Source organism: Carcharhinus amblyrhynchos, chromosome 2 (assembly GCF_965287045.1).
Source record: "Carcharhinus amblyrhynchos chromosome 2, sCarAmb.v2.hapA, whole genome shotgun sequence".
NCBI classification, from domain to species: Eukaryota; Metazoa; Chordata; class Chondrichthyes; order Carcharhiniformes; family Carcharhinidae; genus Carcharhinus; species Carcharhinus amblyrhynchos.
This window is the reverse complement of record NC_137325.1, coordinates 114,983,594-115,007,911: the sequence shown is the minus strand read 5'-3', so window position 1 is coordinate 115,007,911 and position 24,318 is coordinate 114,983,594. Positions and strand designations below refer to the sequence as shown.

Below are 24,318 nucleotides of genomic sequence, written 5' to 3'. Positions count from 1 at the left end.
CAAAAATAGTTTTTTTTTGTTAAGTAGTTATCTTTCCAAGAAATACTTTCACATCAAATCACTGTGAAAAATCAGAGATTTGGTTGGGCTCTGAAATACACTCAAAGTGTGCTGATAAGTTGAACAGTTACTGTGATTAGTGACTAACCTCAGGGGAGTAGATACCCAGTTTCTGGAATGGATTAACAGCGATAAGGATGTCTCCGACGTAGGTATAGATCTGGTCCTCATTGTAACGCTTTTGCAGCTGCTCAGTGACTGTATTCTAGCAAGAGACAATAAATAATAATGATATATAATTAGGCTGCTATGAAATTAAGTAATTTATATTTATTGGGGTGGGATTTCCAAGCTGGGGCGGGGTCTTGATCTGAAGAATAATCTGAAGTTTTAATTTTTTTAAAAATTTACTCCATTCTTTAAGTTACAAAGCCAATGCTCAGACCGGACCAGGCAAACACAAATCCATTCCTTGCTCACTCCAAACACCAAATTTAAATTCAAATTGAATCCAATTCATAAAAGCAAAATACTGCAGATGCTGGGATCTGAAATAAAAACAGAAAATGATGGAAAATCTGACAAATAGGGGATCAAATAGAACCAACATTACGAGTCTAGATGACCCTGAAAGGGTCAGTAATGGAAGTAAAATACTGATGGCCCCGAAGGGATCATCTAAACTTCAAATGTTGGCTCTATTCTCTCCCCACTGATGATGTCAGAGATTTTCCAGCATTTTCTGAATTCAATTCATGGTCCCCACAAGAGAGACAAACAAGATGCAAGTTGACAAGACAAGACATTGCACCTCCTCTTGGGCTTGATCCAATGCTCAATCTTAGCCAAAAGGCCAAGTAGTGATTTAATAGGTTTTTACTCCATAGTGAGCATGATTTTTCTCATCAGTGACCACTCATTGATCTGAGGCCAGCATGATGAACAGGCTTAGTTCCCTTTCTGCTGGGCAAGACTGCAGATGAGGTTGCAGCCCAGGGACAGATAGGTTCTTTACAGCCCAGGGCAGGTGGGTCTGGATGCAGTGGTTTGCTGGTGAAGGACGATGACAGGGGGTTTGGAAAGCTATTGGGATATGAGGTAGTGGATCAGTGATCATGGGAGTGTCTGCAATTGTGGGATGATTTGGGAGGGTCAGTGATCATTGAGGGCGATGGCGGTGTTGGTGATTGTGGGACAGGAAAGCACTCCTGCTCCTGCCAAGCTGGAGTATTGTGTGCAGTTCTGTTTGCCCCAATATGGGAAGGATGTGACTGCACTGTAAAGAGTGCAGAGGAGATTCACCAGGATGCTGCCTGTGGGTGGTGTGTTTCAGCTGTGGAGAGGCTGGATAGGCTGGGGTTGTTTTCTTTAGTGCCTGATTTTACCATCAAGCTGTGCCCATTTTCTGGTGCAAAAACTTGGTAAGGTTGAATATGAGGCTAGTAACATGATCCGCGCCTGCCTCCACGCCCATTCCCCCTTTACCAAGGGCTGAAAATGGCTGCTGTCAGGACTGCTCCTGAAACGGGCATGATGTCAATTTAAATGCATTTGCGGTGGGTCAGATGGGTCTGTGCGTCAGATTGGTGAGGGTGGGGGAGGGAAGTGGATCACGTGGCTTTGTGCATCAGATTGGTGGCAGTGGAGGGGGAGGGAGGTGGGTCAGATGGCTCTGTGCATCAAACCTATGGGGGGGAAGGAAGTGGGTCAGATGGGTCTGTGCGTCAGATCGGTAGGGGGGAGGGAGGTGGGTCAGATGGCGTCAATTTGATGGGGGGAGGGTGGGGGGGGTCCGCTGCCTCCCTGCCTCTGCTCAATGAAGGGGGAGGGATGATCCACTGCCACTCGACGTGTGATCAATGGGGAGGAAGGGGGCAAGGGGCCTTGATTGGTTTGGGTAGCGGGGGAATGGGGGGATAAGGGGATCATTAATGTTTTGTGGGTGGGGCAATGTCTGTGGGGGCCAGGGGGAGGCATTATCCAGTCCGGGAGGAATGTGGCAGGGGAGTGTTTTCTTGTTTTTTACTCTGCATGTGTAGTTGGAGGTGCTGATTGGAGCTGCAGGGTTTTGGGCACGATAAGTTCCGCCCACGGTCTTCTGCAGCGCGATTCAGAATCACCGACATTTTTGCAGGCAGAGTGTGTATGGGGCACCTGAGAACAGGTCCAGAAGTTAGATCTGAAACACTCCCAGTTTCAAGTCCGCCCAGCACTTAGAATCAAAATGGTAAAATAGGGCCCTGTGACTCCGCTTAGTCTACAACAAATGCTGGAAAAGCATATAGCTCTTCAGCATCATTGACCTTGCCTCCATTTAGCTAGCAGGTGACCTGGAATCTGGAAACAGGGCCAACTAACATTGACATTGGAAGAGAGATTAGCTGGGGCTGCACAATCTCGTTAATATATTTAAACATGCAACATATTTCCAGGAATCTCCCTGTTAAAGTTCTGTTAAAGTTGGAAGTGGGCTGGTTTGTGGAGGATAGTTTTGGGTTTGAGGTTTTTTTACATTTCAACATTCCAATATAACCCAAATCATAAAATCATGGAATCATAGAATCATATTATAAAATCATAGAATCATACAGAGCAGAAGAGGCTCTTCAGCCCTCGAGTCTGCACCTACATATTAGAAACATCTGAAATCCCACCTAATCCTATCTGCCAGCACTGGGCCCAGAGCCTTGAATATTATAACTTGCCAAGTGCTCATCCAGGTATTTTTTAAAGGATATGAATCAACCTGCTTCTACCACCCTTCCGGGCAATGCATTCCTGGCCATCACCATTCTCTGGGTAAAAATGTTTTCCCTCACATCCCCGTTAAATTTCCTGCCCCTCACCTTGAACCTATATCCCTTCGTGACTGATCCTTCAACTAAGGCGAACAGCCACTCCTTATCCACTCTGTCCACGTCCCTCGTAATCTTGTACACCTCAATCAGGTTGCCCTCAGTCTTCTCTGCTCCAACAAAAACAATCCAAGCCTACCCCACCTCTCTTCATAACTTAAATGTTCCATCCCAGGCAACATCCTGGTGAATTTCCTCTGTGCTCCCTCCAGTGCAATCACATCATTCTTGTAATGTGGCGACCAGAACTGCACACAATACTATAGCTGTGGCCTCACCTATACAACTTCAACATGACTTCCTCGTTTTTTAATCAATGTCTCAATAGATAAAGGTAAGTGTTCTATATGCCTTTTTCACCACCTTACAACATGCCCTTCTGCCTTTAGAGATCTGTGGAAAAACACATTCCTTGGAACTTCCTAGTGTCCTACATTCATTGTTTTGGGATTAATATTAGCCTTTAAAAGTCAGTCATAGAGCATAGAACAGTACAGCACTGTACAGGCCCTTCGGCCCTCAAAGTTGTGCCGAGCTACGTCCAAACTCAAGATCAAGTTATCCCACCCCCTATCATTCTGGTGTGCTCCATGTACCTATCCAATAACCACTTGAAAGTTCCTAAAGTGTCCGATTCCACTATCACAGCAGGCAGTGCATTCCACACTCCAACCACCTCAGACATCCCTCCTATATCTCCCACCATGAATCTTAAAGTTATGCCCCCTAGTAACAGCTCCATCCACCCGAGGAAATAGTCTCTGGACGTCCACTCTATCTTTCCCCTCATCATCTTATAAACCTCTATTAAGTTGCCTTTCATCCTCCTCTAAAGAGAAAAGCCCCAGCTCCCTCAACCTTTCCTCATAAGACCTACCCTCCAAACGAGGCAGCATCCAAATAAATCTCCTCTGCACTCTCTCCAATGCTTCCACATCCTTCTTATAGTGAGGTGACCAGAACTGCAGATAATATTCCAAATGTGTTCACACTAAGGTCCGATATAGTTGCAGCATAACCCCATGGCTCTTAAACTCAAACACCCTGTTAATAAATGCTAACATACTATAAGCCTTCTTCACAGCTCTAACCACTTGAGTGGCAACCTTGAGAGATCTGTGGATATGAACCCCAAAATCTCTCTGTTCCTCCACATTCCTGAGAGCCCTGCCATTGACTCTGTAATCTGCATTCAAGTTTGTCCCACCAAAATGAATCACCTTGCACTTATCGGGGTTAAACTCCATCTGCCACTTTTCTGCCCAGCTCTGCATCCTATCAATGTCTCTTTGCAGGCTGCAAGAGCCCTCCACCTCATCCACTGCTCCACCAACCTTGGTGTCATCAGCAAACTTACTAACCCAACCTTCAGTCATTGATAATAATCACAAATAGCAGAGGACCCAGCACTGATCCTTATGGTATAGGGCTGGTAACTGGCCTCCAATCTGAAAATTTTTCCTCCACCACCACCCCCTGGCTTCTATGAGACAGCCAGTTACTTATCCAATTGCCCAAATTTCCTTCTATATCACACTTACTTGCTTTCTTCATGAACCTACCATGGGGAACCTTATCAAACGCCTTACTAAAATCCATGTGTACGACATCAACTGCTCTACCTTCACCTACACACTTAGTTACCTTCTCAAAGAATTCAATCAAATTTGTGAGGCAGGACTTACTGCTCACAAAACCATGCTGACTATCCCTGATTAAACTGCATCTTTCCAAATGGTCATAAATCCTATCCCTCAGGAACATTTCCATTAACTTACCGACTACCGAAGTAAGACTAACTGATCTATAATTACCAGGGTCATTTCTATTTCCTTTCTTGAAGAGAGAAACAACATTCGCCACTCTCCAGTCCTCTGGCACAATCTCCGTGGATAGTGAGGACCCAAAGATCAAAGCTAAAGACTCTGCAATCTCATCCCTTGTCTCCCAAAGTATCCTAGGATGTATCCCACCCGTCAGGACCCAAGTCATTGAAAGGAAGTTATATTGATAAGTACCCTTCTTCATTTCAATTCATTTTGCACTCCATTTTTCCAAAGAATCTTTGAAGCTATACTTGCGGTCATTGACTTTTAAACGGAGAATTAGCATGTAGGAATAAACAGCAATAAGTTAATTTCAATTTTCTTACTTCGTCAAGCACTTCGAGTGTAGCAAGATCATCTCTATTATCCATAATGGAACTGGTGTTACTCTTCATGTGTTGGCCCTTCTTTGTGTGGATACGTTCATGCCTACAAAAAAGACATTAGAAATTAGACTCTTGTCAAAACAAGGTGGATATCGTCAATCAATCTATATCTCCCATTCTAATGGATTTCTTTAGGGACAATGTGTGTGCATTGTATGTAACTGACCCATTTTGGGATTCAGTATAAGAAGACGCTGGGACATTTTATTATATTCTTTCCTGGGATGTGAGTGCCAACGGCAAGGCCCTGAGGTGGTCGTGTTCCTGTGCATCAACTGTCCTTGATCTTCTACATGACTAAGGCTATGTTTCTGCCAAAGAAGGTTTGTGGGTAGCTGTAGTGCACCTTGTTTGTGACACACATTGCAGTCCCTGTGTGCTGATGGCAGAGCGAGTGAATGGATAAGGTGGCTGATGGTGTGCCGAGCTTCTTAAGTGTTTTTGGAGAAGAATATTCCATCACACTACTGACTTGTACCTTGTAGACCATGGACAGGCATTGGGGAGTCAAGAGGTGAATTACTTGCCACAGAATTCCTACCTCTTTTCTGACCTCTTGTAGTCATGTGGTATGTATAACATACTTGAGAATAAAGGTTGCTTTGACCTATAAGCTCAAAACAAACTGGTCATATCTGGATCTGCTACAGATTAATTGATTGAGATTTATTGCTATGATCAGGCAACAACTCCATTCTTGTTGTACCATGGGATAATCATTGAGTCATAAAGATAGACAGCGTGGAAACAGGGCCTTCAACCAATTCATCCATGCCAACCAGGTTTCCTAAACTGAATGAGTATCAATTGCCTGTGTTTAGCCTATATGCCTCTAAACCTTTTCCGTCCACGTACCTGTCCAAATCTCTTTTAAATGTTGTAATTGTACCCCCCTACCACCTTCTCTGGCTGTCCATTCCATATACGCTTCACCCTCAGGGTGAAAAGATTGCCCCTCAGGTCCCTTTTAAATCTCTCACATCTCATCTTAAACCTATGCCCTCTCGTTTTGAACTACCCTACCATGGGGAAAGACCTCGGCTATTCAGGTTATCTATGCTCCTCATGATTTTATAAATTTCTATAAGGTCATCCCTCATTCTCCTACGCTTCAGGGAGAAATGCCTATCATCCTATCAGTAAGTGCATTCAAAATCCCAAACCCTTGTTCCATAATAAAATCTTCCTCATGGCGATTCTGATTCTTTTTCATTCATCTTAAATCTATGTGGCCTTTGGTAATTGGTTGTTCAATCATTGGAAACAATTTCTCATTATTCACTTATCTAAAGCCATCATGATTCTAAACACCTCCATCATTTCTCCTCTTTTCCTTTGCCAGTGATGACCATGAAACCATTGTTGATTGTTCTGAAAGCGCATCCGGTTCTCTAATGTCCTTTAGGGAAGGAAATCTGCTGTCCTTACCTGGTCTGGCCTACATGTGACTCCAGAGCCATAGCAATGCCCTCCGAACAAGGGCAATTAGGGAAGGGCAATAAATTCTGGCCTAGCCAGTGACATCCATGTGCCATGAACAAATAAAAAAAAATTGTCAGTCCCTCAGCCAGATGCTCTATCCACTAGCTGAATCTAAGTGAGGGTGGCTGCCCCTGCAGAGATGCAGGCGGTACAGTCTGAGGTAGGGTCCCAACAGGTCCATGCAAGGTGAGGCCCAACGATCATGCCATGGGGTTATGGAGTACTAGCATTGAGGCAGTAGTACGGCTGGCCAATGATTGAGCTGGCCAACAATCGGGAGGCCATCAATGTTGTGCGTGCGCCGATCTTGGCACTGACAGATCGATGCATGTGCAGTGGCCCACTCAATGTGCTGATTTCAGCCTAATGGGAATGGGCCCCGCGCCTGAAATTTAATGATACTCACAATGCAGTGCACAGAGAGTGTGATTCTTCTCTGAACTCCCACTGAAAACAACAGCATGAATTACTTCCATTTTCATGCGAATTCGACATTTAGGGCTCTATTTTACCATTTTAATTCTCAGTACTGGGCAGACTTGAAACTCGGAATGTTTCAAATCCAACATTTAGACCCATTCTCAGGCAGTCACATAAAAACTCTGCCTGAAAAAAGACAGCGATTCTCTAGCCTGTGGGTGGGGCTTATTGCGTCCGAAACGCTGCTGCTCTGATCAGCGCCTCCAACTGCATATGCGCAGGAAAAAAAGATTGAGGAACACTCCCTGCCACATCCCTTCCAGACCGGATAATGCCTCCTCCCTGGCCCCCACATACATTGCTCCATTCCCACAACGTAACAGACCCCATAATCTCCCCCCGCCACCCATACTGATAGAGGGCCCCTCCTCTTTTCACCCCACTGATCACACGCAGAGTGATAGCGGACCCCTCCTTCCCCCCACCGATCACACACAGAGTGGCAGCGGACCCCCCCTTCCCCCCACTGATCACATGCAGAGAGATAGCGGACCTCCCCTTCCTCCCCACTGATCACACGCAGAGTGGCACGGATCGCACTAGGCACCTCATGCCTGACTTTAGCAAGTTTTTGTACGCGAAAACAGCGCAACTTGATGGTAAAATCGGGCCCTTTGAATTTTTTTGGGAGAATTCTGACCACTGTGAGGTTCATACTGGAGTGAGGCCACTGAGGGAAGGAATTTGAACCACATTTTTAGCAAGCCAAAGACTAGTTCAATGAGTGCTCTTGTGAGAAGGTGGCTCTCATTGTACCTTCTCTACAGTTGGCTCTGGAGATGGTTACCTGAAGGATGCACCTATGTGCTGTGGACTGTGAAATCCCACAGAGGTTAGAGGCACAGTTTTGGAAAGAGTCGATTGTGAAGAAACTGAGTCACTGGTCTGCAGGATCACTGGGAGTAGGTGCCTCTAGTTTCCCATTGGTTGTAAGGGGTTGAGCTATGAGGAGAGGCTGAATAAACTAGGTTTGTACTCGTTAGAGTTTAGAAGAATGAGGGGAGATCTCATTGAGACATATAAGATGATGAATGGGATGGATAGGATAGAGGTGGAGAGACTCTTCCCGCTCAGAAAGGACAGTAGGACTAGGGGGCACAGCCTCAAGATAAAGGGGGGGCGGTTTAGAACGGAGTTGAGGAGGAACTTCTTCATTCAAAGGGTGGTGAATCTCTGGAATTCTCTGCCCGTTGAGGTGGTGGAGGCTGCCTCGCTAAATATTTTTAAGACGCGGGTTGATGGGTTTTTGATAAGCGAGGGGATTAAGGGTTATGGGGAGAGGGCGGGAATGTGGAACTGAGCCACAACAGATCAGCCATGATCTTATTGAATGGCGGGGCAGGCTCGAAGGGCTAGATGGCCTACTCCTGCTCCTATTTCTTATGTTCTTATGTAAGTCTTTTCACAAGAGGTTGCAAAGCTCAGCCACCTCCTCTTGGGATAGATGCATCCTCATCCTACATTGCCTCTAGGTGATATCAAGGCACTTTGCTCTGTGTAGCTGAGGCAACGACTTCCTCAGCATTCTACGGCTTCTTGTAAGTCCTGGGACTCATGGTGTCTTCCTGCTGTGGAGCTGTGCACATGATGAGTGAAAGCTGCTGCTGTTGCTGCTGCTCCACCTGCGCTCCTATGCACTGCAGATGCTCCCAGTGTAGAATGTAGGTTTTAAAAATGTTTTCCTTAATACTCAGGAGGCTGAGATTGAAGGCACAGGGCTCCTGCTTGTTGCTGTTTAGATGTGATGCATGTGGCTTCAAGGGAATCTTCTTTCCACTCCCCCACCTCTGAACACTCAACTTGCTTGCAGAAAGCGTTTAAAAGTTACAGATAATCATGAAAGGGAGTTGCTGCACTTTATTCAAGACTTATTTTGCAGCTTTGTGATATTCCTCACATCTTAACAAGGGAAATGCACATTTATTCAGTCCAGATGGAGTTTAGGAAATGCAATTTTCCTCCCCCTCTTATACCGGGGCCTCCCGGTATCTCATTGGAGATGAGTGGACATTTCACACAAGAGTGTCGCTGGCTAGGCCAGCATTTATTGCCCTTCCCTAATTGCCCTTGTTCAGAGGGCAGCCACTGGGTGAGTGGCTGTGCAAAAGTCCTGCAAAAATGGTGCATGTTTGAGAATGTGGAGGGAAGTTAAATTCTAAGTTTGGACTTTTGCAAACCAAAACGCAGCTCTGCAGCCAGATGAAAAGCATTCACACAAAACCAGCTGGCAACTGTTCCAACTGAAGCTGGCTGAGCAGATGGCCAAGCATCTGTTTTGCCAGATGGCCTCATGATGAATGTTTGGCTAGGCTCCAAGACTGACTAACTGACTCATCGTGGCAGGAATCTATTTATACATTTACAAATCTTTATTTGATTTACAGTTTTACTACCTTTTACTTATTATTATTTCACGAGCATTTCAAAGACTTGCCTGTGTTATTACAAAGCTCATGAATTCTGTATTCTGAGGGGATGCTGGGTGAATGACTACAGTGAATGCAAGGGTGAATTTGGGGTTTATGGGGAGCATGGAAGGGACAGGGGAGATATATGAGGTCATTGAGAGAGTAGTTGGGGTGGGGGGGGTAAGGGTTGCAGGGAGGGGGAGGGTGGTAGAGTTGGGGAGTGGAGTGTGAGGGCTAGAGTGTCTAACATTTATGAACTGAACTAGAACAACGTCTCTGTAAATAGAGTGGACATTCTGAGCTATTGCTTCTGTTGCTGCCTCAGGCCTGTCTTGAGAGGTGTTGGCCCCAATTCCAACCCCCAACCAACACACCTGGAGACCAAAATATCAGATGGCCGTACTGACTTTTAGAAGTCGGGTTGACACCAGGGAAGCAGGCCAGAAAATGCAGAAACCCAATGGTACTTGATCTTAATTAGTTTTTAACTTACCTTAACTGGCAACCTTCCACTGGCAAGCGGGTAGTCTTTCCATCCCTGACCCCTGTCTCAGGGAAAATGAGCCAGCGTTGAGATGGTGCCAGCAAACTGGCAAGCTGTCCGGAAGTACGAATTGCTCACCTGCCTGCCTCCATTCCTGCCCATTACCTGAGGGAGAACTCTGCCCTGCCTTTAGATCTGAGCATTAGAAACCCAAAACGGCTCTGTGGGAAACCTTATTCTGAGATTGATACAATCTGAGTGAATGCTGTGAAATAGAGAATGGAATCAAGACTAGTGATTATTTTTCTAGTTTAGGTTTCATGTAGCCATGCTATGCATTATATTTATTAACATAAATCACAAGACTGTCGTGTCATTTTCAAATGGCAAACAGCGCTAGTGGCAATGCAGTCAAGGGAGTAATAATCATGCAAGTCACCCGAGACTGGCTGTGAGAGGAGAAATATTTACATCTTAGGTTATTGGAGTCAGCTTTTGCTTTAATCTGAGACTCTGAAATGACAAAGTTAAATAGTCAGGCCCCAAGCCTTTGCACAATGTCTGGCTGCAACTCTAGTAGAAATCCAACAGAAACCATTAAACAGCAAGAGATGGCCAGTGAGGATTGGATTGGTGCCAATGTCTCTTCCGACTGGAGTGGGCTTGGGACTTGCTTCCTCGCTCTGCTGGGGCTGTGGATCAAAGAACAAAGAACAACCCAGCACGGGAAACAGGCCCTTCGGCCCAACAACAGACCTGCCTTTGGGCAGAGAATCGTAGAGGGAAGATTCAATGGCTTCCAGAGAAACTTAGGAGGTCCATGCACAGAAATCATTAAAAACCAGTGGTCAGGTACAAAATATAATTGATTAGTTCACCATCATTTAAGAGAGGCTGAAATGCAAGAGCAAGAGGTTAAATGTTATACTTTGGTCACATTAATCTCCAGTTTGACCGCACCTGGGGTATTATTTCAGTTCTTGGAGTGCGTGTGGCACAAATTCACTGAATTATAAGGACTGGATTAATCAGCTCGGCTTTTACTCCTCCAAGGATAGAAGGTTAAGAGGTGATTTAATTGAAATGTTTAAGATGGAGAACACCTACTTCCTGTGGTGAAGGGTTCCAAGTGAGCCCTTACAATTTAGAGTCAACCTTACAATTAGAGCGAGGATCCGCAGGGGTAATGTCAGGAAGAAACCTGGAACCCTGTCCTCCAAAATCTGGTTGTGGCTTTGTCAATTGAAAATGTAAAAACTGAGATTGATGGATGGTTTGGCAAAGGTATTAAAGGATATGAAACCTGGACTGGCAAGGGCAGTTGAGGTACCCAGCAGCCAAGATCTAATTCAATGCCAGAACAGTCTTGAGGAGCTATGTGAACTACTTCTGCTGCTATGTTCCACTGTGGGGTGGGACAGTGGCACAGCGGTTAGCACTGCTGCTGCACAGCTCCAGGGACCCGTGTTTGAATCCAACCTTGGGTGACTGTCTGTGTGGGGTTTGCACATTCTCCCCATGTCTGCGTGGGTTTTCTCTGTGGTGCTCCGATTTCCTCCCGCACTTCATACATGTGCAGATTAGGTTGATTGGCCATGACAAATTGATCCTAGTGTCAGGGGAATTCATGGAGTAAATGCGTGGGGTTGCTCGAGGTGGGATTGTTATTGGTGCAGGCTCGATGGGCCAAATGGCCTCCTTCTACACTGTGGGGATTCTACATAAGTATCTTCTAATATCTTTTCACTATCATACTCAATCTTTTGTCTCGTTTATTAGATTCCTTAAACAGTTTACCCATCAAACGACCAACTGCCCTCCACTTGGTGATTGCAGTATGTTTACTTTTCTGTAGTTTTCCCCTTTCCATTTGTTGGATTATATTCATCTTTCAGTTCTGCTGAAGGCATATATACTCGAAATATTAACCTGTCCCTTCACTCTGCAACAGACAGATCTATGTTCTCAGCCTTTGCTTTTTTTTTGTTTTATGATTTTAATTTGTTCGGTTCCCCCAGCGTTTGCACATTTAATATTCCCTGGCTCCACTCAATAAACTCTTCAAAAGCACAACCTGCTTTAAAATATAATTATTAAAATGATTAACCACTTACTGGCAAAATAAGCGAGCAGATTTGAGAACTGAGCTCTCATTTGGTGCAATGTGCCTACAATTATTTTATTTCCTGACTTTTAATTTCAAAGAAGCCAATCTGTTAGTGATGCCAATTAAAAATAAATTGAAGTATGTTTAGGTGGAGACAGCTGGGTCCTGAACCTTTGGAAAGCTCATTACCGGGGAGCAGGAGAGGTGCCAACCTTGGCACTTCCTTCAATCAGTGTACCAAGAGAAACAGTGTATTATCATAATCTCAATTACATGACCAGCAATGTATCTCCGACCCCTCCAAATAGAAGCCAATGACTCATGAAAATTCTAAACAATGTGAGTAGCAACATTTTCACATCTGATAGATTTAATTGAACCAGTTCATCCACCCATTCCTTTGCTGTAATTCGGAGGTCATTGTTATAGAGCGAGTGCAGTGAAGGTTTACCAGACTGATTCCTGGGATGACATATCTGCCAGATGAGGGGAGACTAAGTCGGTTAGGATTATATTCATTGGAGTTTAGAAGAGTGAGAGGGGATCTCGAAGAAACTTATAAAATTCTAACAGGGTTAGACAGGGTAGATTCAGAAAGATTGTTCCCAAAGGCAGGGGAGTCTAGAACTAGGGGCCATTGTTTGAGGATAAGAGCAAAACCTTTTAGAACTGAGGAGAAATTTCTTCATCCAGAGAATGGTGAATCTGTGGAATTCACTACCACAGAAAGTAGTTGAGGCCAAAACATTTCAAGATGAAATTAGATTTAGCTCTCTGTGCCAAAGGGATCAAGGGATATGGGGGTGGGGGGAAGGCAGGATCAGGGGACTGAATTTGATGATCAATTATGATCATAATGAATGGTAGAATAGGCTCAAAGGGCCGAGTGGCCTACTCCTGCTTCTATTTTCTATGCTTCTGCGCTGAGTTGCAATTTCAGGGGAGAGTGTGGAATGTCCACACTTTCCCACCAAATCCCTCAACCTCCCTGTCCCATGAATCTTATGCTGGGTGATCTATCTGGTGGTCCATATGCATTGCCTCTGGCTGCTTTGAGAAAAAGCCAGGATGCATTTTAGGGTGACATTTTGTGAAGCTTGTCCAGAGGATGCTCCTTCTGATCCATACAGCCGACCTATTGGTGAGATGGCGACCATTGAAAAATTAAAATGGGCACATTTATACAGACAACATTCTCAGCATGTGCCGAAGAGCTGGGCTAATGTTGTGTGTTATTTCAAAAAAGAATAAGCCAATCTGTATAAAGTTGCTGTGATTTTCAATTTAAATACATTTGAAACTCTGTTGCTTGCTATATGAACAAAATTGTTGTCCCAATTAAGCATATTAACATACTTTCTTAAAATAGGATGTAGAGATGTTTCACATACCAGCTACTAACATCAAACATACTGGTTTCAACATATTTGTGTCAGAGTCCTTTACAATTCATAACACCTAATCCTGATGGGATTAATAATGCTTTGACATTTCAGAGTAAGAACAAGAATGTGGCCAATGTTCCGAGTATAATTGCATCCTAGAGACTTATAAATGAAAATTCCCATCCTCAGTATCAAGACAGTGGGCAGAATTCTCCCATGCGCTTAGTTCAATGGCAGGCAGGGAAGGGTGGGAGAATTCGGCGAGAGGTCCCAAAATTGTAAATTTGCAGTGGGGTCTTTCCCCGGCACCCACCGTGGTGAATCAGGAAACCCACTGGAGGCCAGTCAGGAACTCACGTGTGTCCACCAATGGAATGCAGATGAAGGCCCAACCGCCCGCGCCTGATTCTCTGCAGTGTCAGACGGAAAACAAGCCGGTGTGAATCACTTTGGAATAATGTGGTGCGCAGATGACAGGACTTACCTGAACAATGCCTGGGACTGCTTCCAGAGGTTCAGGGTGGAGGCCGATGGCAACCGTGAATCCTGGAACACCACAGCAGTGGGTGACAGGTGGACATTTCAGGTTTAGTGTCCTGGTGGGGGGGGGGGTCCATCTTCTGGCCTCAGAATGTTCCTGCAGATCCATCTTCAGTTTCAGGATGTCCACCTTATTTCTTAATGGTGCGTCAGAGAATTTGGGCCTTTTCAATATGGTGCCAGATTGGACGGTGGACAATGCACCATCAGGTCTGCCCAGTGATGGAATCCGTCATGAAACACAAGGCTGGAAGATTTGCTTGCCGGTCTCCACAGTGGGAAACGCTCCATGTTCCTGCCTCGCCACAGGACTTAGTTCTAGGATGGGCGAATTCTTCTCATTGTCTCAGTACGAGATAAGAGGGAATGCAATAAGTCAGCTGAGGCATGAACACAGCAAGAGAAATTAGATCCATTGCTGGGAATCAGCGAGATAGTCAATGAGATGCACTGGAACGTGAGCATGATAAGTGTATCCACATTTCATAATGCAGTCTTTCAAGAACCAATTAACTGTAAAATTCCTCAGGGTGTGACCAATTTGTTACTTGCATTGGATACAGTTGGGCACAGTGCCAGTACAGGTACCCCTCCAGAACCCACCTGTCTCTGTGAGCAAAATATGCAACCAGCTTACCATGGAGTGGGCGAATTTGCCCTGATCTCCATATCCTTCTTGGCTAACTTAGAGTTTGTCTGTACAAAATATATTAGGCAAGATCTTTCTAGAGTCTCTCTGATTCCACAGACCATAAAAAAGGATGGCCAGGATCCAATTCCTGGATTCCAGGCTCAATTCCCAACCCCCAAAATTTTGGGCAGTGCAGGATATGTGTGCAGGCTGGTGTGGGTCACAAACCCACACCATGCATTCTTGAACTGGCCAGCTCTATTTTGGAGTTGGACATCTCTTAGTCCTCTGCAAAATTTGTGGTGTCCATAAGACCATGAGACATAGGAGCAGAATTAGGTCACTCGGCCTATCAAGTCTGCTCCACCATTCAATTATGGCTGATATTTTTCTCATCACCATTCTCCTGCCTTTTCCCCATAACCCCTGACCCCCTTATTAATCAAGAACCTATCTATCTCTGTCTTAAAGATACTCAACGACCTGGACTCCACAGCCCTCTGCGGCAAGAGTTCCACAGAGTCACCACTCTCTGGCTGAAGAAATTCCTCTTCATTGTTGTTTTAAGGGATTGTCCCTTTAGCTGAGGTTACCATCTGGTTCTAGTTTTTCATATTAATGGAACACCTTCTCCACATCCACTTTATCCAGGTCTCACAGTATCCTGTAAGTTTCAATAAGATCCCCCCTCATCCTTCTAAACTCCAGTGAGTACAGACCCAGAGTCCTCAACCGTTCCTCATACAACAAGTTCTTCATTCCATGGATCATTGTTGTGAACTTCCCCTGGGCCCTTTCCAAGGTCAGCACATCCTTTCTTGGATATGGGGCCCAAAACTGCTCAAAATACTACAAATGTCATCTGACCAGAGCCTTATACAGCCTCAGAAGTACATCTCTATTCTTGTATTCTAGCCCTCTCGACATGAATGCTAACATTGCATTTGCCTTCCTAACTGCCATCTGAACCTGCACGTTAACTTTAAGAGAATCTTGAACAAGGACTCCCAAATCCCCTTGTGTTTTTGATTTCCTAAGCATTTTCCCATTTAGAAAATAGTCTATGCCTCTATTCCTCCTTCCAAGGTACATAACTTCACACTTTTCCACATTGTATTCCATCTGTCACTTCTTTGCCAACTCTCTTAACCCATCCAAGTCTTCCTGCAGCCCTCCTGCTTCCTCAATACTACTACATATCTTTGTATCATCTGCAAACTTAGCAACAGTGCCTGCAGTTCCTTTTTCCAAATCGTTAATGTATATTATGAAAAGTTGTGGTCCCAGCACTGACCCCTGAGGCACACCACTAGTCACCAGCTGCCATCATGAAAACAACCCCTTTATCCCCACTCTCTGCCTTCTGCCAATCAGCCAATCCTCTCTCCATGCCAGAATCTTACCCTTAACACCATGGGTTCTTAACTTATTGAACTGTTTCCTATGTGGCACTTTGTCAAAGGCCTTCTGGAAATCTAAATAAATCATGTCCACTGATTCTTCTTTATCTAACTTCCTTGTTACCTTCTCGAAGAACTCTAGCAGATTTATCAGACATGACCTCTTCTTGACAAAGCCATGATGACTTAGTCCGACTTTATCATGCACTTCCAGGTACTCTGCGATCTCGTCTTTAATAATGGATTCTAAAATCTTGCCAATGACCAAAGTCAGGCTAACCGGCCTATAATTTCCTACCTGCTGCTTCCCTCCCTTCTTAAACAGTGGTGTTACATTAGCTGTTTCCAGTCCTCTGGTACCCTCCCTGCTTCCAGTGATTCCTGAATTAACACCACCAATGCCTCTACAATTTCCTCAGCTATCTCTTTTAGAACCCTGGGGTGAAGTCCATCTGGTCCAGGTGTCTTCCACCAAGAAGACTGATGCAAAGTAACTATTCAGTTCCTCTGCCACTTCTTTGTTTCCTATTACTACTTGTCCAGCCTCATTTTCCAGTGATCCAATGTCTATTTTTGCCTCTCTCTTACCTTTTATATATTGAAAAAACTCTTCCTATCTTCTTTTATATAACTAGCTAGCTTACACTCATATTTCATCTTCTCCTCCCTTACTGTTTTTTTCAGTTGTCCTCTGCTCATTGTTAAGAGCTTCTCAATCTTCTGGTTTCCCACTAATCCTTGCCACTTCGTATGCTTTTTCTTTTGCTTTTGTGCTGTGCTTGACTTCCCTCGTCAGCCATGGCTGGCTTGACCTCCCCTTAGCACATTTCCTCCTCCTTGGGATGAATTTCTGTTTTGTCTCCGAAATAACTCCCAAAAACTCCTGCCATTTCTGTTCCACTGTCTTCCCTACTAGGCTCCCATTCCAATCAATTCTGGCCAGCTCCTTCCTCATGTCTTTGTCATTACCTTTATTTAATTGTAATACCGTTACATCTGATTCCAGCTCAGGGTAAATTCTGTCATATTGTGGTCACTGCTTCCTAAGGATCCTTCACCTTAAGTTCCCTAATCAAGTCTACCTCATTACACATCATGTAGAGATGCCGGCGTTGGGCTGGGTTGGACTCTAGCCTGGTGTTGTGAGACTTCTTACTGTCATTACACATTACCAGAATTGCTTGTTCCCTAGGAGGCTCTGTCACAAACTTTTCCAAAAAATAATCTCTTAGACATTCTACAAATTCCTTTTTTTGGGATCCACTACCTACCTGATTTTCCCAGTCCACCTGCATATTGAAGTTCCCCATGATGATTGTAATATTGCCTTTTTTATATGTCAGATCAGCCTTATCTTGTGTAAATAAACATTAATCAATTGGGGAGATTTCCCAACTCCCGCTATCTGCCTTTTGGAAGACAATCCAGCCTGGCAGGTTTCTTTCAGATATGAGCTGTTGCCATAGCTACAACCCACCAGTGGATGTGGGTACATCTCAAATGATTTAGCATATGAAACCCTGTTAGAAACAGTGCAGCATAGACTTGTAGATTAGGGAGCCACCTCTTGGTTCCAAGGGTCATCCAGTCTCCACCACTGTGATCACATTTGCCTTGTATGGGAAGCTTTCCAGTCTGCCTCTAATGAGACTTTTAGGAAACAGCCAAAATGGTAGAGACTCAGTGCTAGTGAAGCTCTACCATTTTCTGAGAGGTTCTTCCAGTGTCTAACTGGAGCTGTAACAGGAGTCCATCTAAGTCCTGTGAATGTTCAGGCTTCTTGTCTTGTCTTTTTGCTGAAATTTAAAAGTTGGCTTTACAAATCTCCTCTCAGCCAAATCAGATGAGTCATCTGCTCAATAACAAGACCATTTTCTTTTTCTCCAGAAACAATCATTTCATCCACACTTCAACCACACAACAAAACAAATGACATCCTCCAAGAAATAAAGCAGGGACACTGAGGACAAGAGTTGGCAACAGTTGCAGCTGTATAAAACCTTGGTTAGGCCGCTTTTGGAGTATTGTTGCAGTTCTAGGCACCACGTTATCAGAAGAATGTGGAAGTTTTGGACAGAGTGCAAAGAAGATTCACTAAGATGTCTCGAGAGTGATGGCTATGAGGACAGGTTGAATAAACTAGGTTTGTTTTCACTGGAAAGATGGAAGTTAAGGAGAGGCCTGATCAAGTTCTACAAAATTATGAGAGGCATAGACAGGGTGGATAGTCAGAGACTTTTCCCCAGGGTGGAAGTGTCAGTTACATGGGGACACAGGTTCAAAGTGAGAGGGTGAAAGTTTAAGGGAGATGTGTGGGGCAAGTTTTTCACACAGAGAGTGGTAGGGTGTCTGGAATGCGCTGCCAGAGGAGGTGGTGGAAGCAGGCACATTAACAACATTTAAGAGGCATCTGGATGGGTACATGAATAGGGAAGGAATAGAGGAATATGGACCGAGTAATGGCAGAAGGTTTTTTTTTAGTTTGATTAGGGCATCATGATCGGCACAGACTTGGAGGCCTGAAGAGCCTGATCCTGTGCTGTACTCATCTTTGTTCTTTGTTCTTAGAGTGCTGAATCAAATTCTTACCAGCAAAATCAATTCTCCTTGAACCTGGAAATGTGTTCAATACCTTGTCTTTTCAATGGAACCCATTTGCTGGTGAAGGTCTATAAGTTCCATTAATTGTTTCTGCACAGCTTTCTCTTTTCCTTGAATCTGTCTGATAAAGGGATGCTCCAGGAGGTCAGATACGGTTGGGCGATGTTCAAAGTCTTTAACGAGACATCTGTAATAATAAGGACAGCAAGGTGAGAGTTGAAAATGATCCCTTCAGCCAACTTCACCTTTTGTGGAAAACAAACATCTTTTTCACAGATTTGTTTTAATATGAATTTGTTAACTGCTTTTTCTTTGTGGTAATACATGAATGTCTATGTGCTTAATACTGCGGGTCAAATTTCAAAAAACAAAACCTGTTATTCTCAGCTAAATTGGGATAGCATGAATCAATACAACAAATTGTTCAGTAATGTAAAATCATGCTGCACAAATATTAACACAAGTGTTATCGATATTTGTTTTACATCCCCTGGTCTGTTGTTCAAATGGGCATGTTCAACAAGGGTGGCACAGTGGCACAATGATTTGCACTACTGCCTCACTGTGCCAGGAACCCTGGTAACTGTCTGTTTGAATTTTACGTGCTTTCCAAGTGTCTGTGTGGGTTTCCTCCGGGTGCTCTGGTTTCCTCCCACAGTCCAAATTTTTTTATTCATTCATTGGACAGGGGCATCACTGGCTGGCCAGCATTTATTGCCCATCCCCAGCTGTCCTTGAGAAAGTGATGGTGAGCCGCCTTTTTGAATCACTACAGTGCACATGCTGTGGGTTGACCCACAATGCCATTAGGGAGGGAATTCCAGGATTTTGATCCAGCAACTACGAAGGAAAGGCGATAGATTTCCAAGTCAGGATGGTGAGTGGCTTGGAGGGGAACTTGCAGGTGGTGGTGTTCCAATTATCTGCTACCCTTGTCCTTCTTTATTGAAGGTGCTGTCTAAGGATCTTTGATAAATTTCTGCAGTGTATCTTGTAGATAATATACACTGCTGCTACTAAGCGTTGGTGGTGGAGGGAGGGGATGTTTGTAGATATGGTGCCAATCAAATGGTGGATTAGTTTGATTGGGCATGCTTAGTTGACATTTAGTGTCAGGATAAATATAGGTTATGGGGTTAGGGCCTGGGTGGGATTGTTGTCGGTGCAGGTCCGATGGGCTGAATGGCCTCCTTCTGCCTGCAGAGATTCTATGATTTTATGAACAGGTGAAACAGAAATCAGTAAAAACTGTTTTTTCTTGTTGGCAGTGAAACTGTTACAATACTCTTTGTATGCTTATAATGTCGCTGTACATAGCAACCCTCCTCTAAGCCCTATTTAGACATGATGTGGAGATGCCGGCGTTGGACTGGGGTGGGCACAGTAAGAAGTCTCACAACACCAGTTTAAAGTCCAACAGGTTTATTTGGTAGCACAAGCTTTTGGAGCACTGCTCCTTCATCAGATTGAAGGCAGATTATACAAAGGTGTTAAATGTTTGTTTGCCACTGTACGAACAGGATAGATATACTTATATCTGAGATAGACAGACTTTTGATGTCAAAGTGGAGTTGTGGCCAAAAGTCAGTTAAGACCATACTGAAGTGGAGCTGGCTCAAATTGCTGCTCTCTGAGGAGGCGACGGCCTCGTGGCTCAATGGTATTATTGCTGGGCTATTAATCCAGAAACTCAGCTAATGTTCTGAGGACCTGGGTTCAAATCCTGCCACGGCAGATGGTGGAATTTGAGTTCAATTAAAAAAAATCTGGAATTAAGAATTTACTGATCACCATGAAACAACTGTCGGGGAAAACCCATATGGTTCACTTTAGGAAAGGAAATTTGCTGTCCTTACCTGGTCTGGTCTACATGTGATTCCAGAGACACCTCAACGTGGTAGACTCTCAGCTACTCTCGTCAACTAGAGATCAGTGATGCCCATGAATGAATAAAAAAATGGTTTGCCACCGCTTTTCTTTTGTCTTTATGTTATTATGATTTGAAACAGAATGAGCAGAAACTTCAGAATTTCCTAAACGAGAAGGAACTAGGACAGTGGAAATTCATCACAAGGCAATTTCTCACAATAGAGCTTCCAGCTAGTGCGAAGCTTTGCATTCTGGGAGAGTACCTCAGAAATTCGGACACTGGTGCAGGCCCATCCCACACCATTTCTGACTGTTAATCACGGCAGCTGTTTATCTGATATCCTGATCTGTGTTCTCAATGGGCAAAACCCTGCATTCTCTCCCATACCAACATGTGCGAAAATTATTCACTTCTCAGGAACACTCCATTAAATAGATTTTAGCTCATTGGGTCAAATAAAATCTGGAACCAGCATTCTGAAGGTGAATAGACAGCCACGTATAACTACATCACCTTCACGCCAACATGCACCTCTGCTTAATTAAACCACTAGCAGTTATGTCTGTCTCCATTCACTAATGTTCACCTGTAGCATACCCATCTACTTCTTACAGTAACATTAGCTAATGGGAAAAATTTACATCTCTGAATTCTGCTTACACCTCTATGAATCAGTTTGCACTGTTTTGTTGTGACAGGATTATCATATTTTCAACTGAAAACATTGGCTACAGCATCAGTAATGCGGGATCTGCTGCAAAACTTATTATCAGCTGGTGGCACAGTGGTTAGTACTGCTGTCTTACAGATCAATTCCCGGCTTAGGTCACTGTCTGTGTGGAATTTGCATGTCCTGCCTGGGTGTGCGTGGGTTTCCTCCAGGTAATCTGGTTTCCTCCCACAGTCCGAAAGGTGTGCTGGTTAAGTGCACTGGCCATGCTAAATTCTCCCTCAGTGTACCTGAACATGTGCCAGAGTGTGATGATTTTCACAGCAACTTCATTGCAATGTTAATGTAAGCCTACTTGTGACATAGAACATGGAACATAGAACACTACAGCACAAACAGGCCCTTCGGCCCACAAGTTGCGCCGATCACATCTGTATCTACCAAGCCATAGAACTATCTGTAACTTCCAATGCCTTTAGATCCCATATACTCATCCAGAAGTCTTTTAAAAGACCCCAGCGAGTTCACCTCTACCACCACCGACGGCAGCCGATTCCACTCACTCACCACCCTCTGAGTGAAAAACTTTCCCCTAACATCTCCTCTGTACTTGCTTCGCAGCACCTTAAACCTGTGTCCTCTCGTAGCGACCATTTCAAACCTGGGAAATAGCCTCCGAGAATCCACCCTATCTATTCCTCCATCAGGTCGCCTCTCAACCTTCGTCTCTCCAGGGAGAAGAGACCTAGCGCCCTCAACCTATCTTCATAAGGCATGCCTCCCAATCCAGGCAACATCCTTGTAAATCTCCTCCGCACCCTCTCAATAGCTTCCACATCCTTCCTGTAGTGAGGCGACCAGAACTGCGCACAGTACTCCAAGTGGGGTCTGACAAGGGTCCTATAAAGTTGCAGCATTATCTCCCGACTCCTAAACTCAATCCCTTGATTAATGAAGGCCAGTACACCATACGCCTTCTTAACCACATCTTCTGCCTGCAAGGCCGATTTAAGAGTCCTACGGACCCGGACCCCAAGATCCTTCTGCTCTTCAACCCAGCTAAGACTCCTACCCTTGATAGCGTACTCCTGCATCCTGTTGGTCCTGCCAAAATGGACCACTACACATTTATCCGCGTTGAAGTCCATCTGCCACTTCTCTGCCCAGTCTTGCATCCTATCTACGTCACGCTGCAACTTCTGATATCCCTCCAGACTATCCACAGCACCACCAACCTTCGTATCGCCGGCGAACTTACTAACCCATCCCTCCACTTCCTCATCCAGGTCATTTATGAAAATGACAAACAGCAAGGGTCCTAGAACAGATCCCTGGGGCACTCCACTGGTGACCGACCTCCATGCAGAAAAAGACCCATCCACAACCACTCTCTGCCTTCAGCAGGCAAGCCAGTGCTGGATCCACAAAGCCAAAGCCCCTTGGATCCCATGTCCTCTCACCTTCTCAAGAAGTCTTGCATGGGGGACCTTATCAAACGCCTTGCTGAATTCCATGTAAACCACGTCCACCTCTCTTCCTTCGTCAATGTGTTCAGTCACATTTTCAAAGAACTCAACTAGGCTCATAAGGCACAACCTGCCCTTGACAAAGCCGTGCCTACTATTCCTGATCATTCTAAACTTCTCTAAATGCTCATAAATCTTGTCCCTCAGAATCCTCTCCATCAACTTACCAACCACTGAGGTCAGACTCACCGGTCGGTAATTTCCCGGGCTATCCCTGTTCCCTTTCTTGAAAATAGGAACCATATCTGCAATCCTCCAATCCTCTGGAACCTCTCCCGTCTCCATTGATGATGCAAAGGTCATCGCCAGGGGCTCTGCAATCACTTCCCTCACCTCCCACTGTAACCTGGGGTACATCCCATCTGGTCCTGGTGACTTATCTATCTTGATAGAATTTAAAAGTTCCAACACATCCTCTTTCTTAACGTCCACATACTCAATCTTTTCAGTCTGCTGCTAACCTGTAGGACAACCTCCCAGATCACTTTCCACCGTGAATACCGACACCGTGAGACTAATAAATAAACCAAAACTTTAAAGATCAGCAGTGTTTTGTGGAGAAAGTTCTAGTTATATTTAGATGCTAGGGAGCTGGATTTGAAAAAAAGACAAAGCTAGTATTTGGGACATGGAGCGTCGAATTCCCACTGGGCTGCCCCAGTGTCCAGACAGTAGAAACTCTGGGGAAATGTTGCATCAAGTCATTCATGCCTTGTCTGTGCGCTTACATCAAGAAATCAGGAGAGTCTGCGTGGAAGCTGCTGTTGATAATATTTTCCTGTTCTTAAATTGTCCAATGTCTAAATTGGAAAGCACCATTTTAATTATGGATACTTTAGCATTGTGGGTGATTACTCAGTCTACTCTGAAGGCTGTGCAATGGGCAGTTAATCCCAACTAAATTGGAGGTTTGACGCATTGGATACTTCTCTTGTGCGCATCAGATGTCTTCTCTCTTCCTTTCAATTCTCTCTACTTTTGGGTGGGAATTTTACCATCTTTTTAACTAAATGTCAACTCAGGCGGGAAAAGTGCCGTGTAGCCCAGAGGCTCGACTGTTGACTTTTCCCGTCATTTTCTTTGATACTGAGTCAAAAGAAATGCTGGAGGCAAGTCCATGATGTCAGGGTGGCAGGGTGAGCTTCGAAGGACCCACCCACTCCCCCACCCTCCCACACACAGACATTGCATAGACACACACATACAACTCCCCCTCAGGTAGCCCCACAAGACACAGGAAACCCCACCCTCCAGGGACATGGAGAACCCCCCTCCCCTCGACAGAGGCACCCCTTTTGCAGTGTCCCTTGGCATAGTGGGGAGAGTGCCAGAGGGGTACCGCTGCCAGGGTACTGCTCGGCCATGACCCTCTCCCCCCGGGAGCTGTACTTAATCTGTGTGTGCCCAATGAATTCTCTTCATCAGGTCCCTATTTGTCAGGACCTGTCACGGACCTCGCCAATGTAAAGTCGCATTGGCAGAAGGGGGAATGGGGATCCTAATGTTGGGGGATGATACAGCGGTGAAGCCCACTGATGATATGTTAATGCTTGGTAATGTGGTTTCCAAGCTTTCATGGTGGGGACCCCATTATGTCATTGACTGGGGACAATCTGAAGGAGAAATCCCACCAGCATAAAAGCCACTTGGGGATTCAAATTGGATTC

General features: G+C 44.8%; 1 protein-coding gene across 4 annotated transcripts in view; it reads right to left on the bottom strand.

The window, feature by feature from the left end:
• The window catches only part of myo3a (myosin IIIA), a 335,886-nt gene that overhangs the window by 191,117 nt on the left and 120,451 nt on the right, over positions 1-24,318 (bottom strand). For all 4 annotated transcript variants that reach the window (XM_080211403.1, XM_080211422.1, XM_080211413.1 and 1 more), the window contains exons 9-11: positions 18,617-18,772; positions 5,008-5,110; positions 149-265 (exon numbers count right to left, since the gene is read on the bottom strand). In XM_080211403.1, the coding sequence (XP_080067529.1) occupies positions 149-265; positions 5,008-5,110; positions 18,617-18,772 (376 nt within the window). The remainder of the gene's footprint in view (positions 1-148; positions 266-5,007; positions 5,111-18,616; positions 18,773-24,318) is intronic.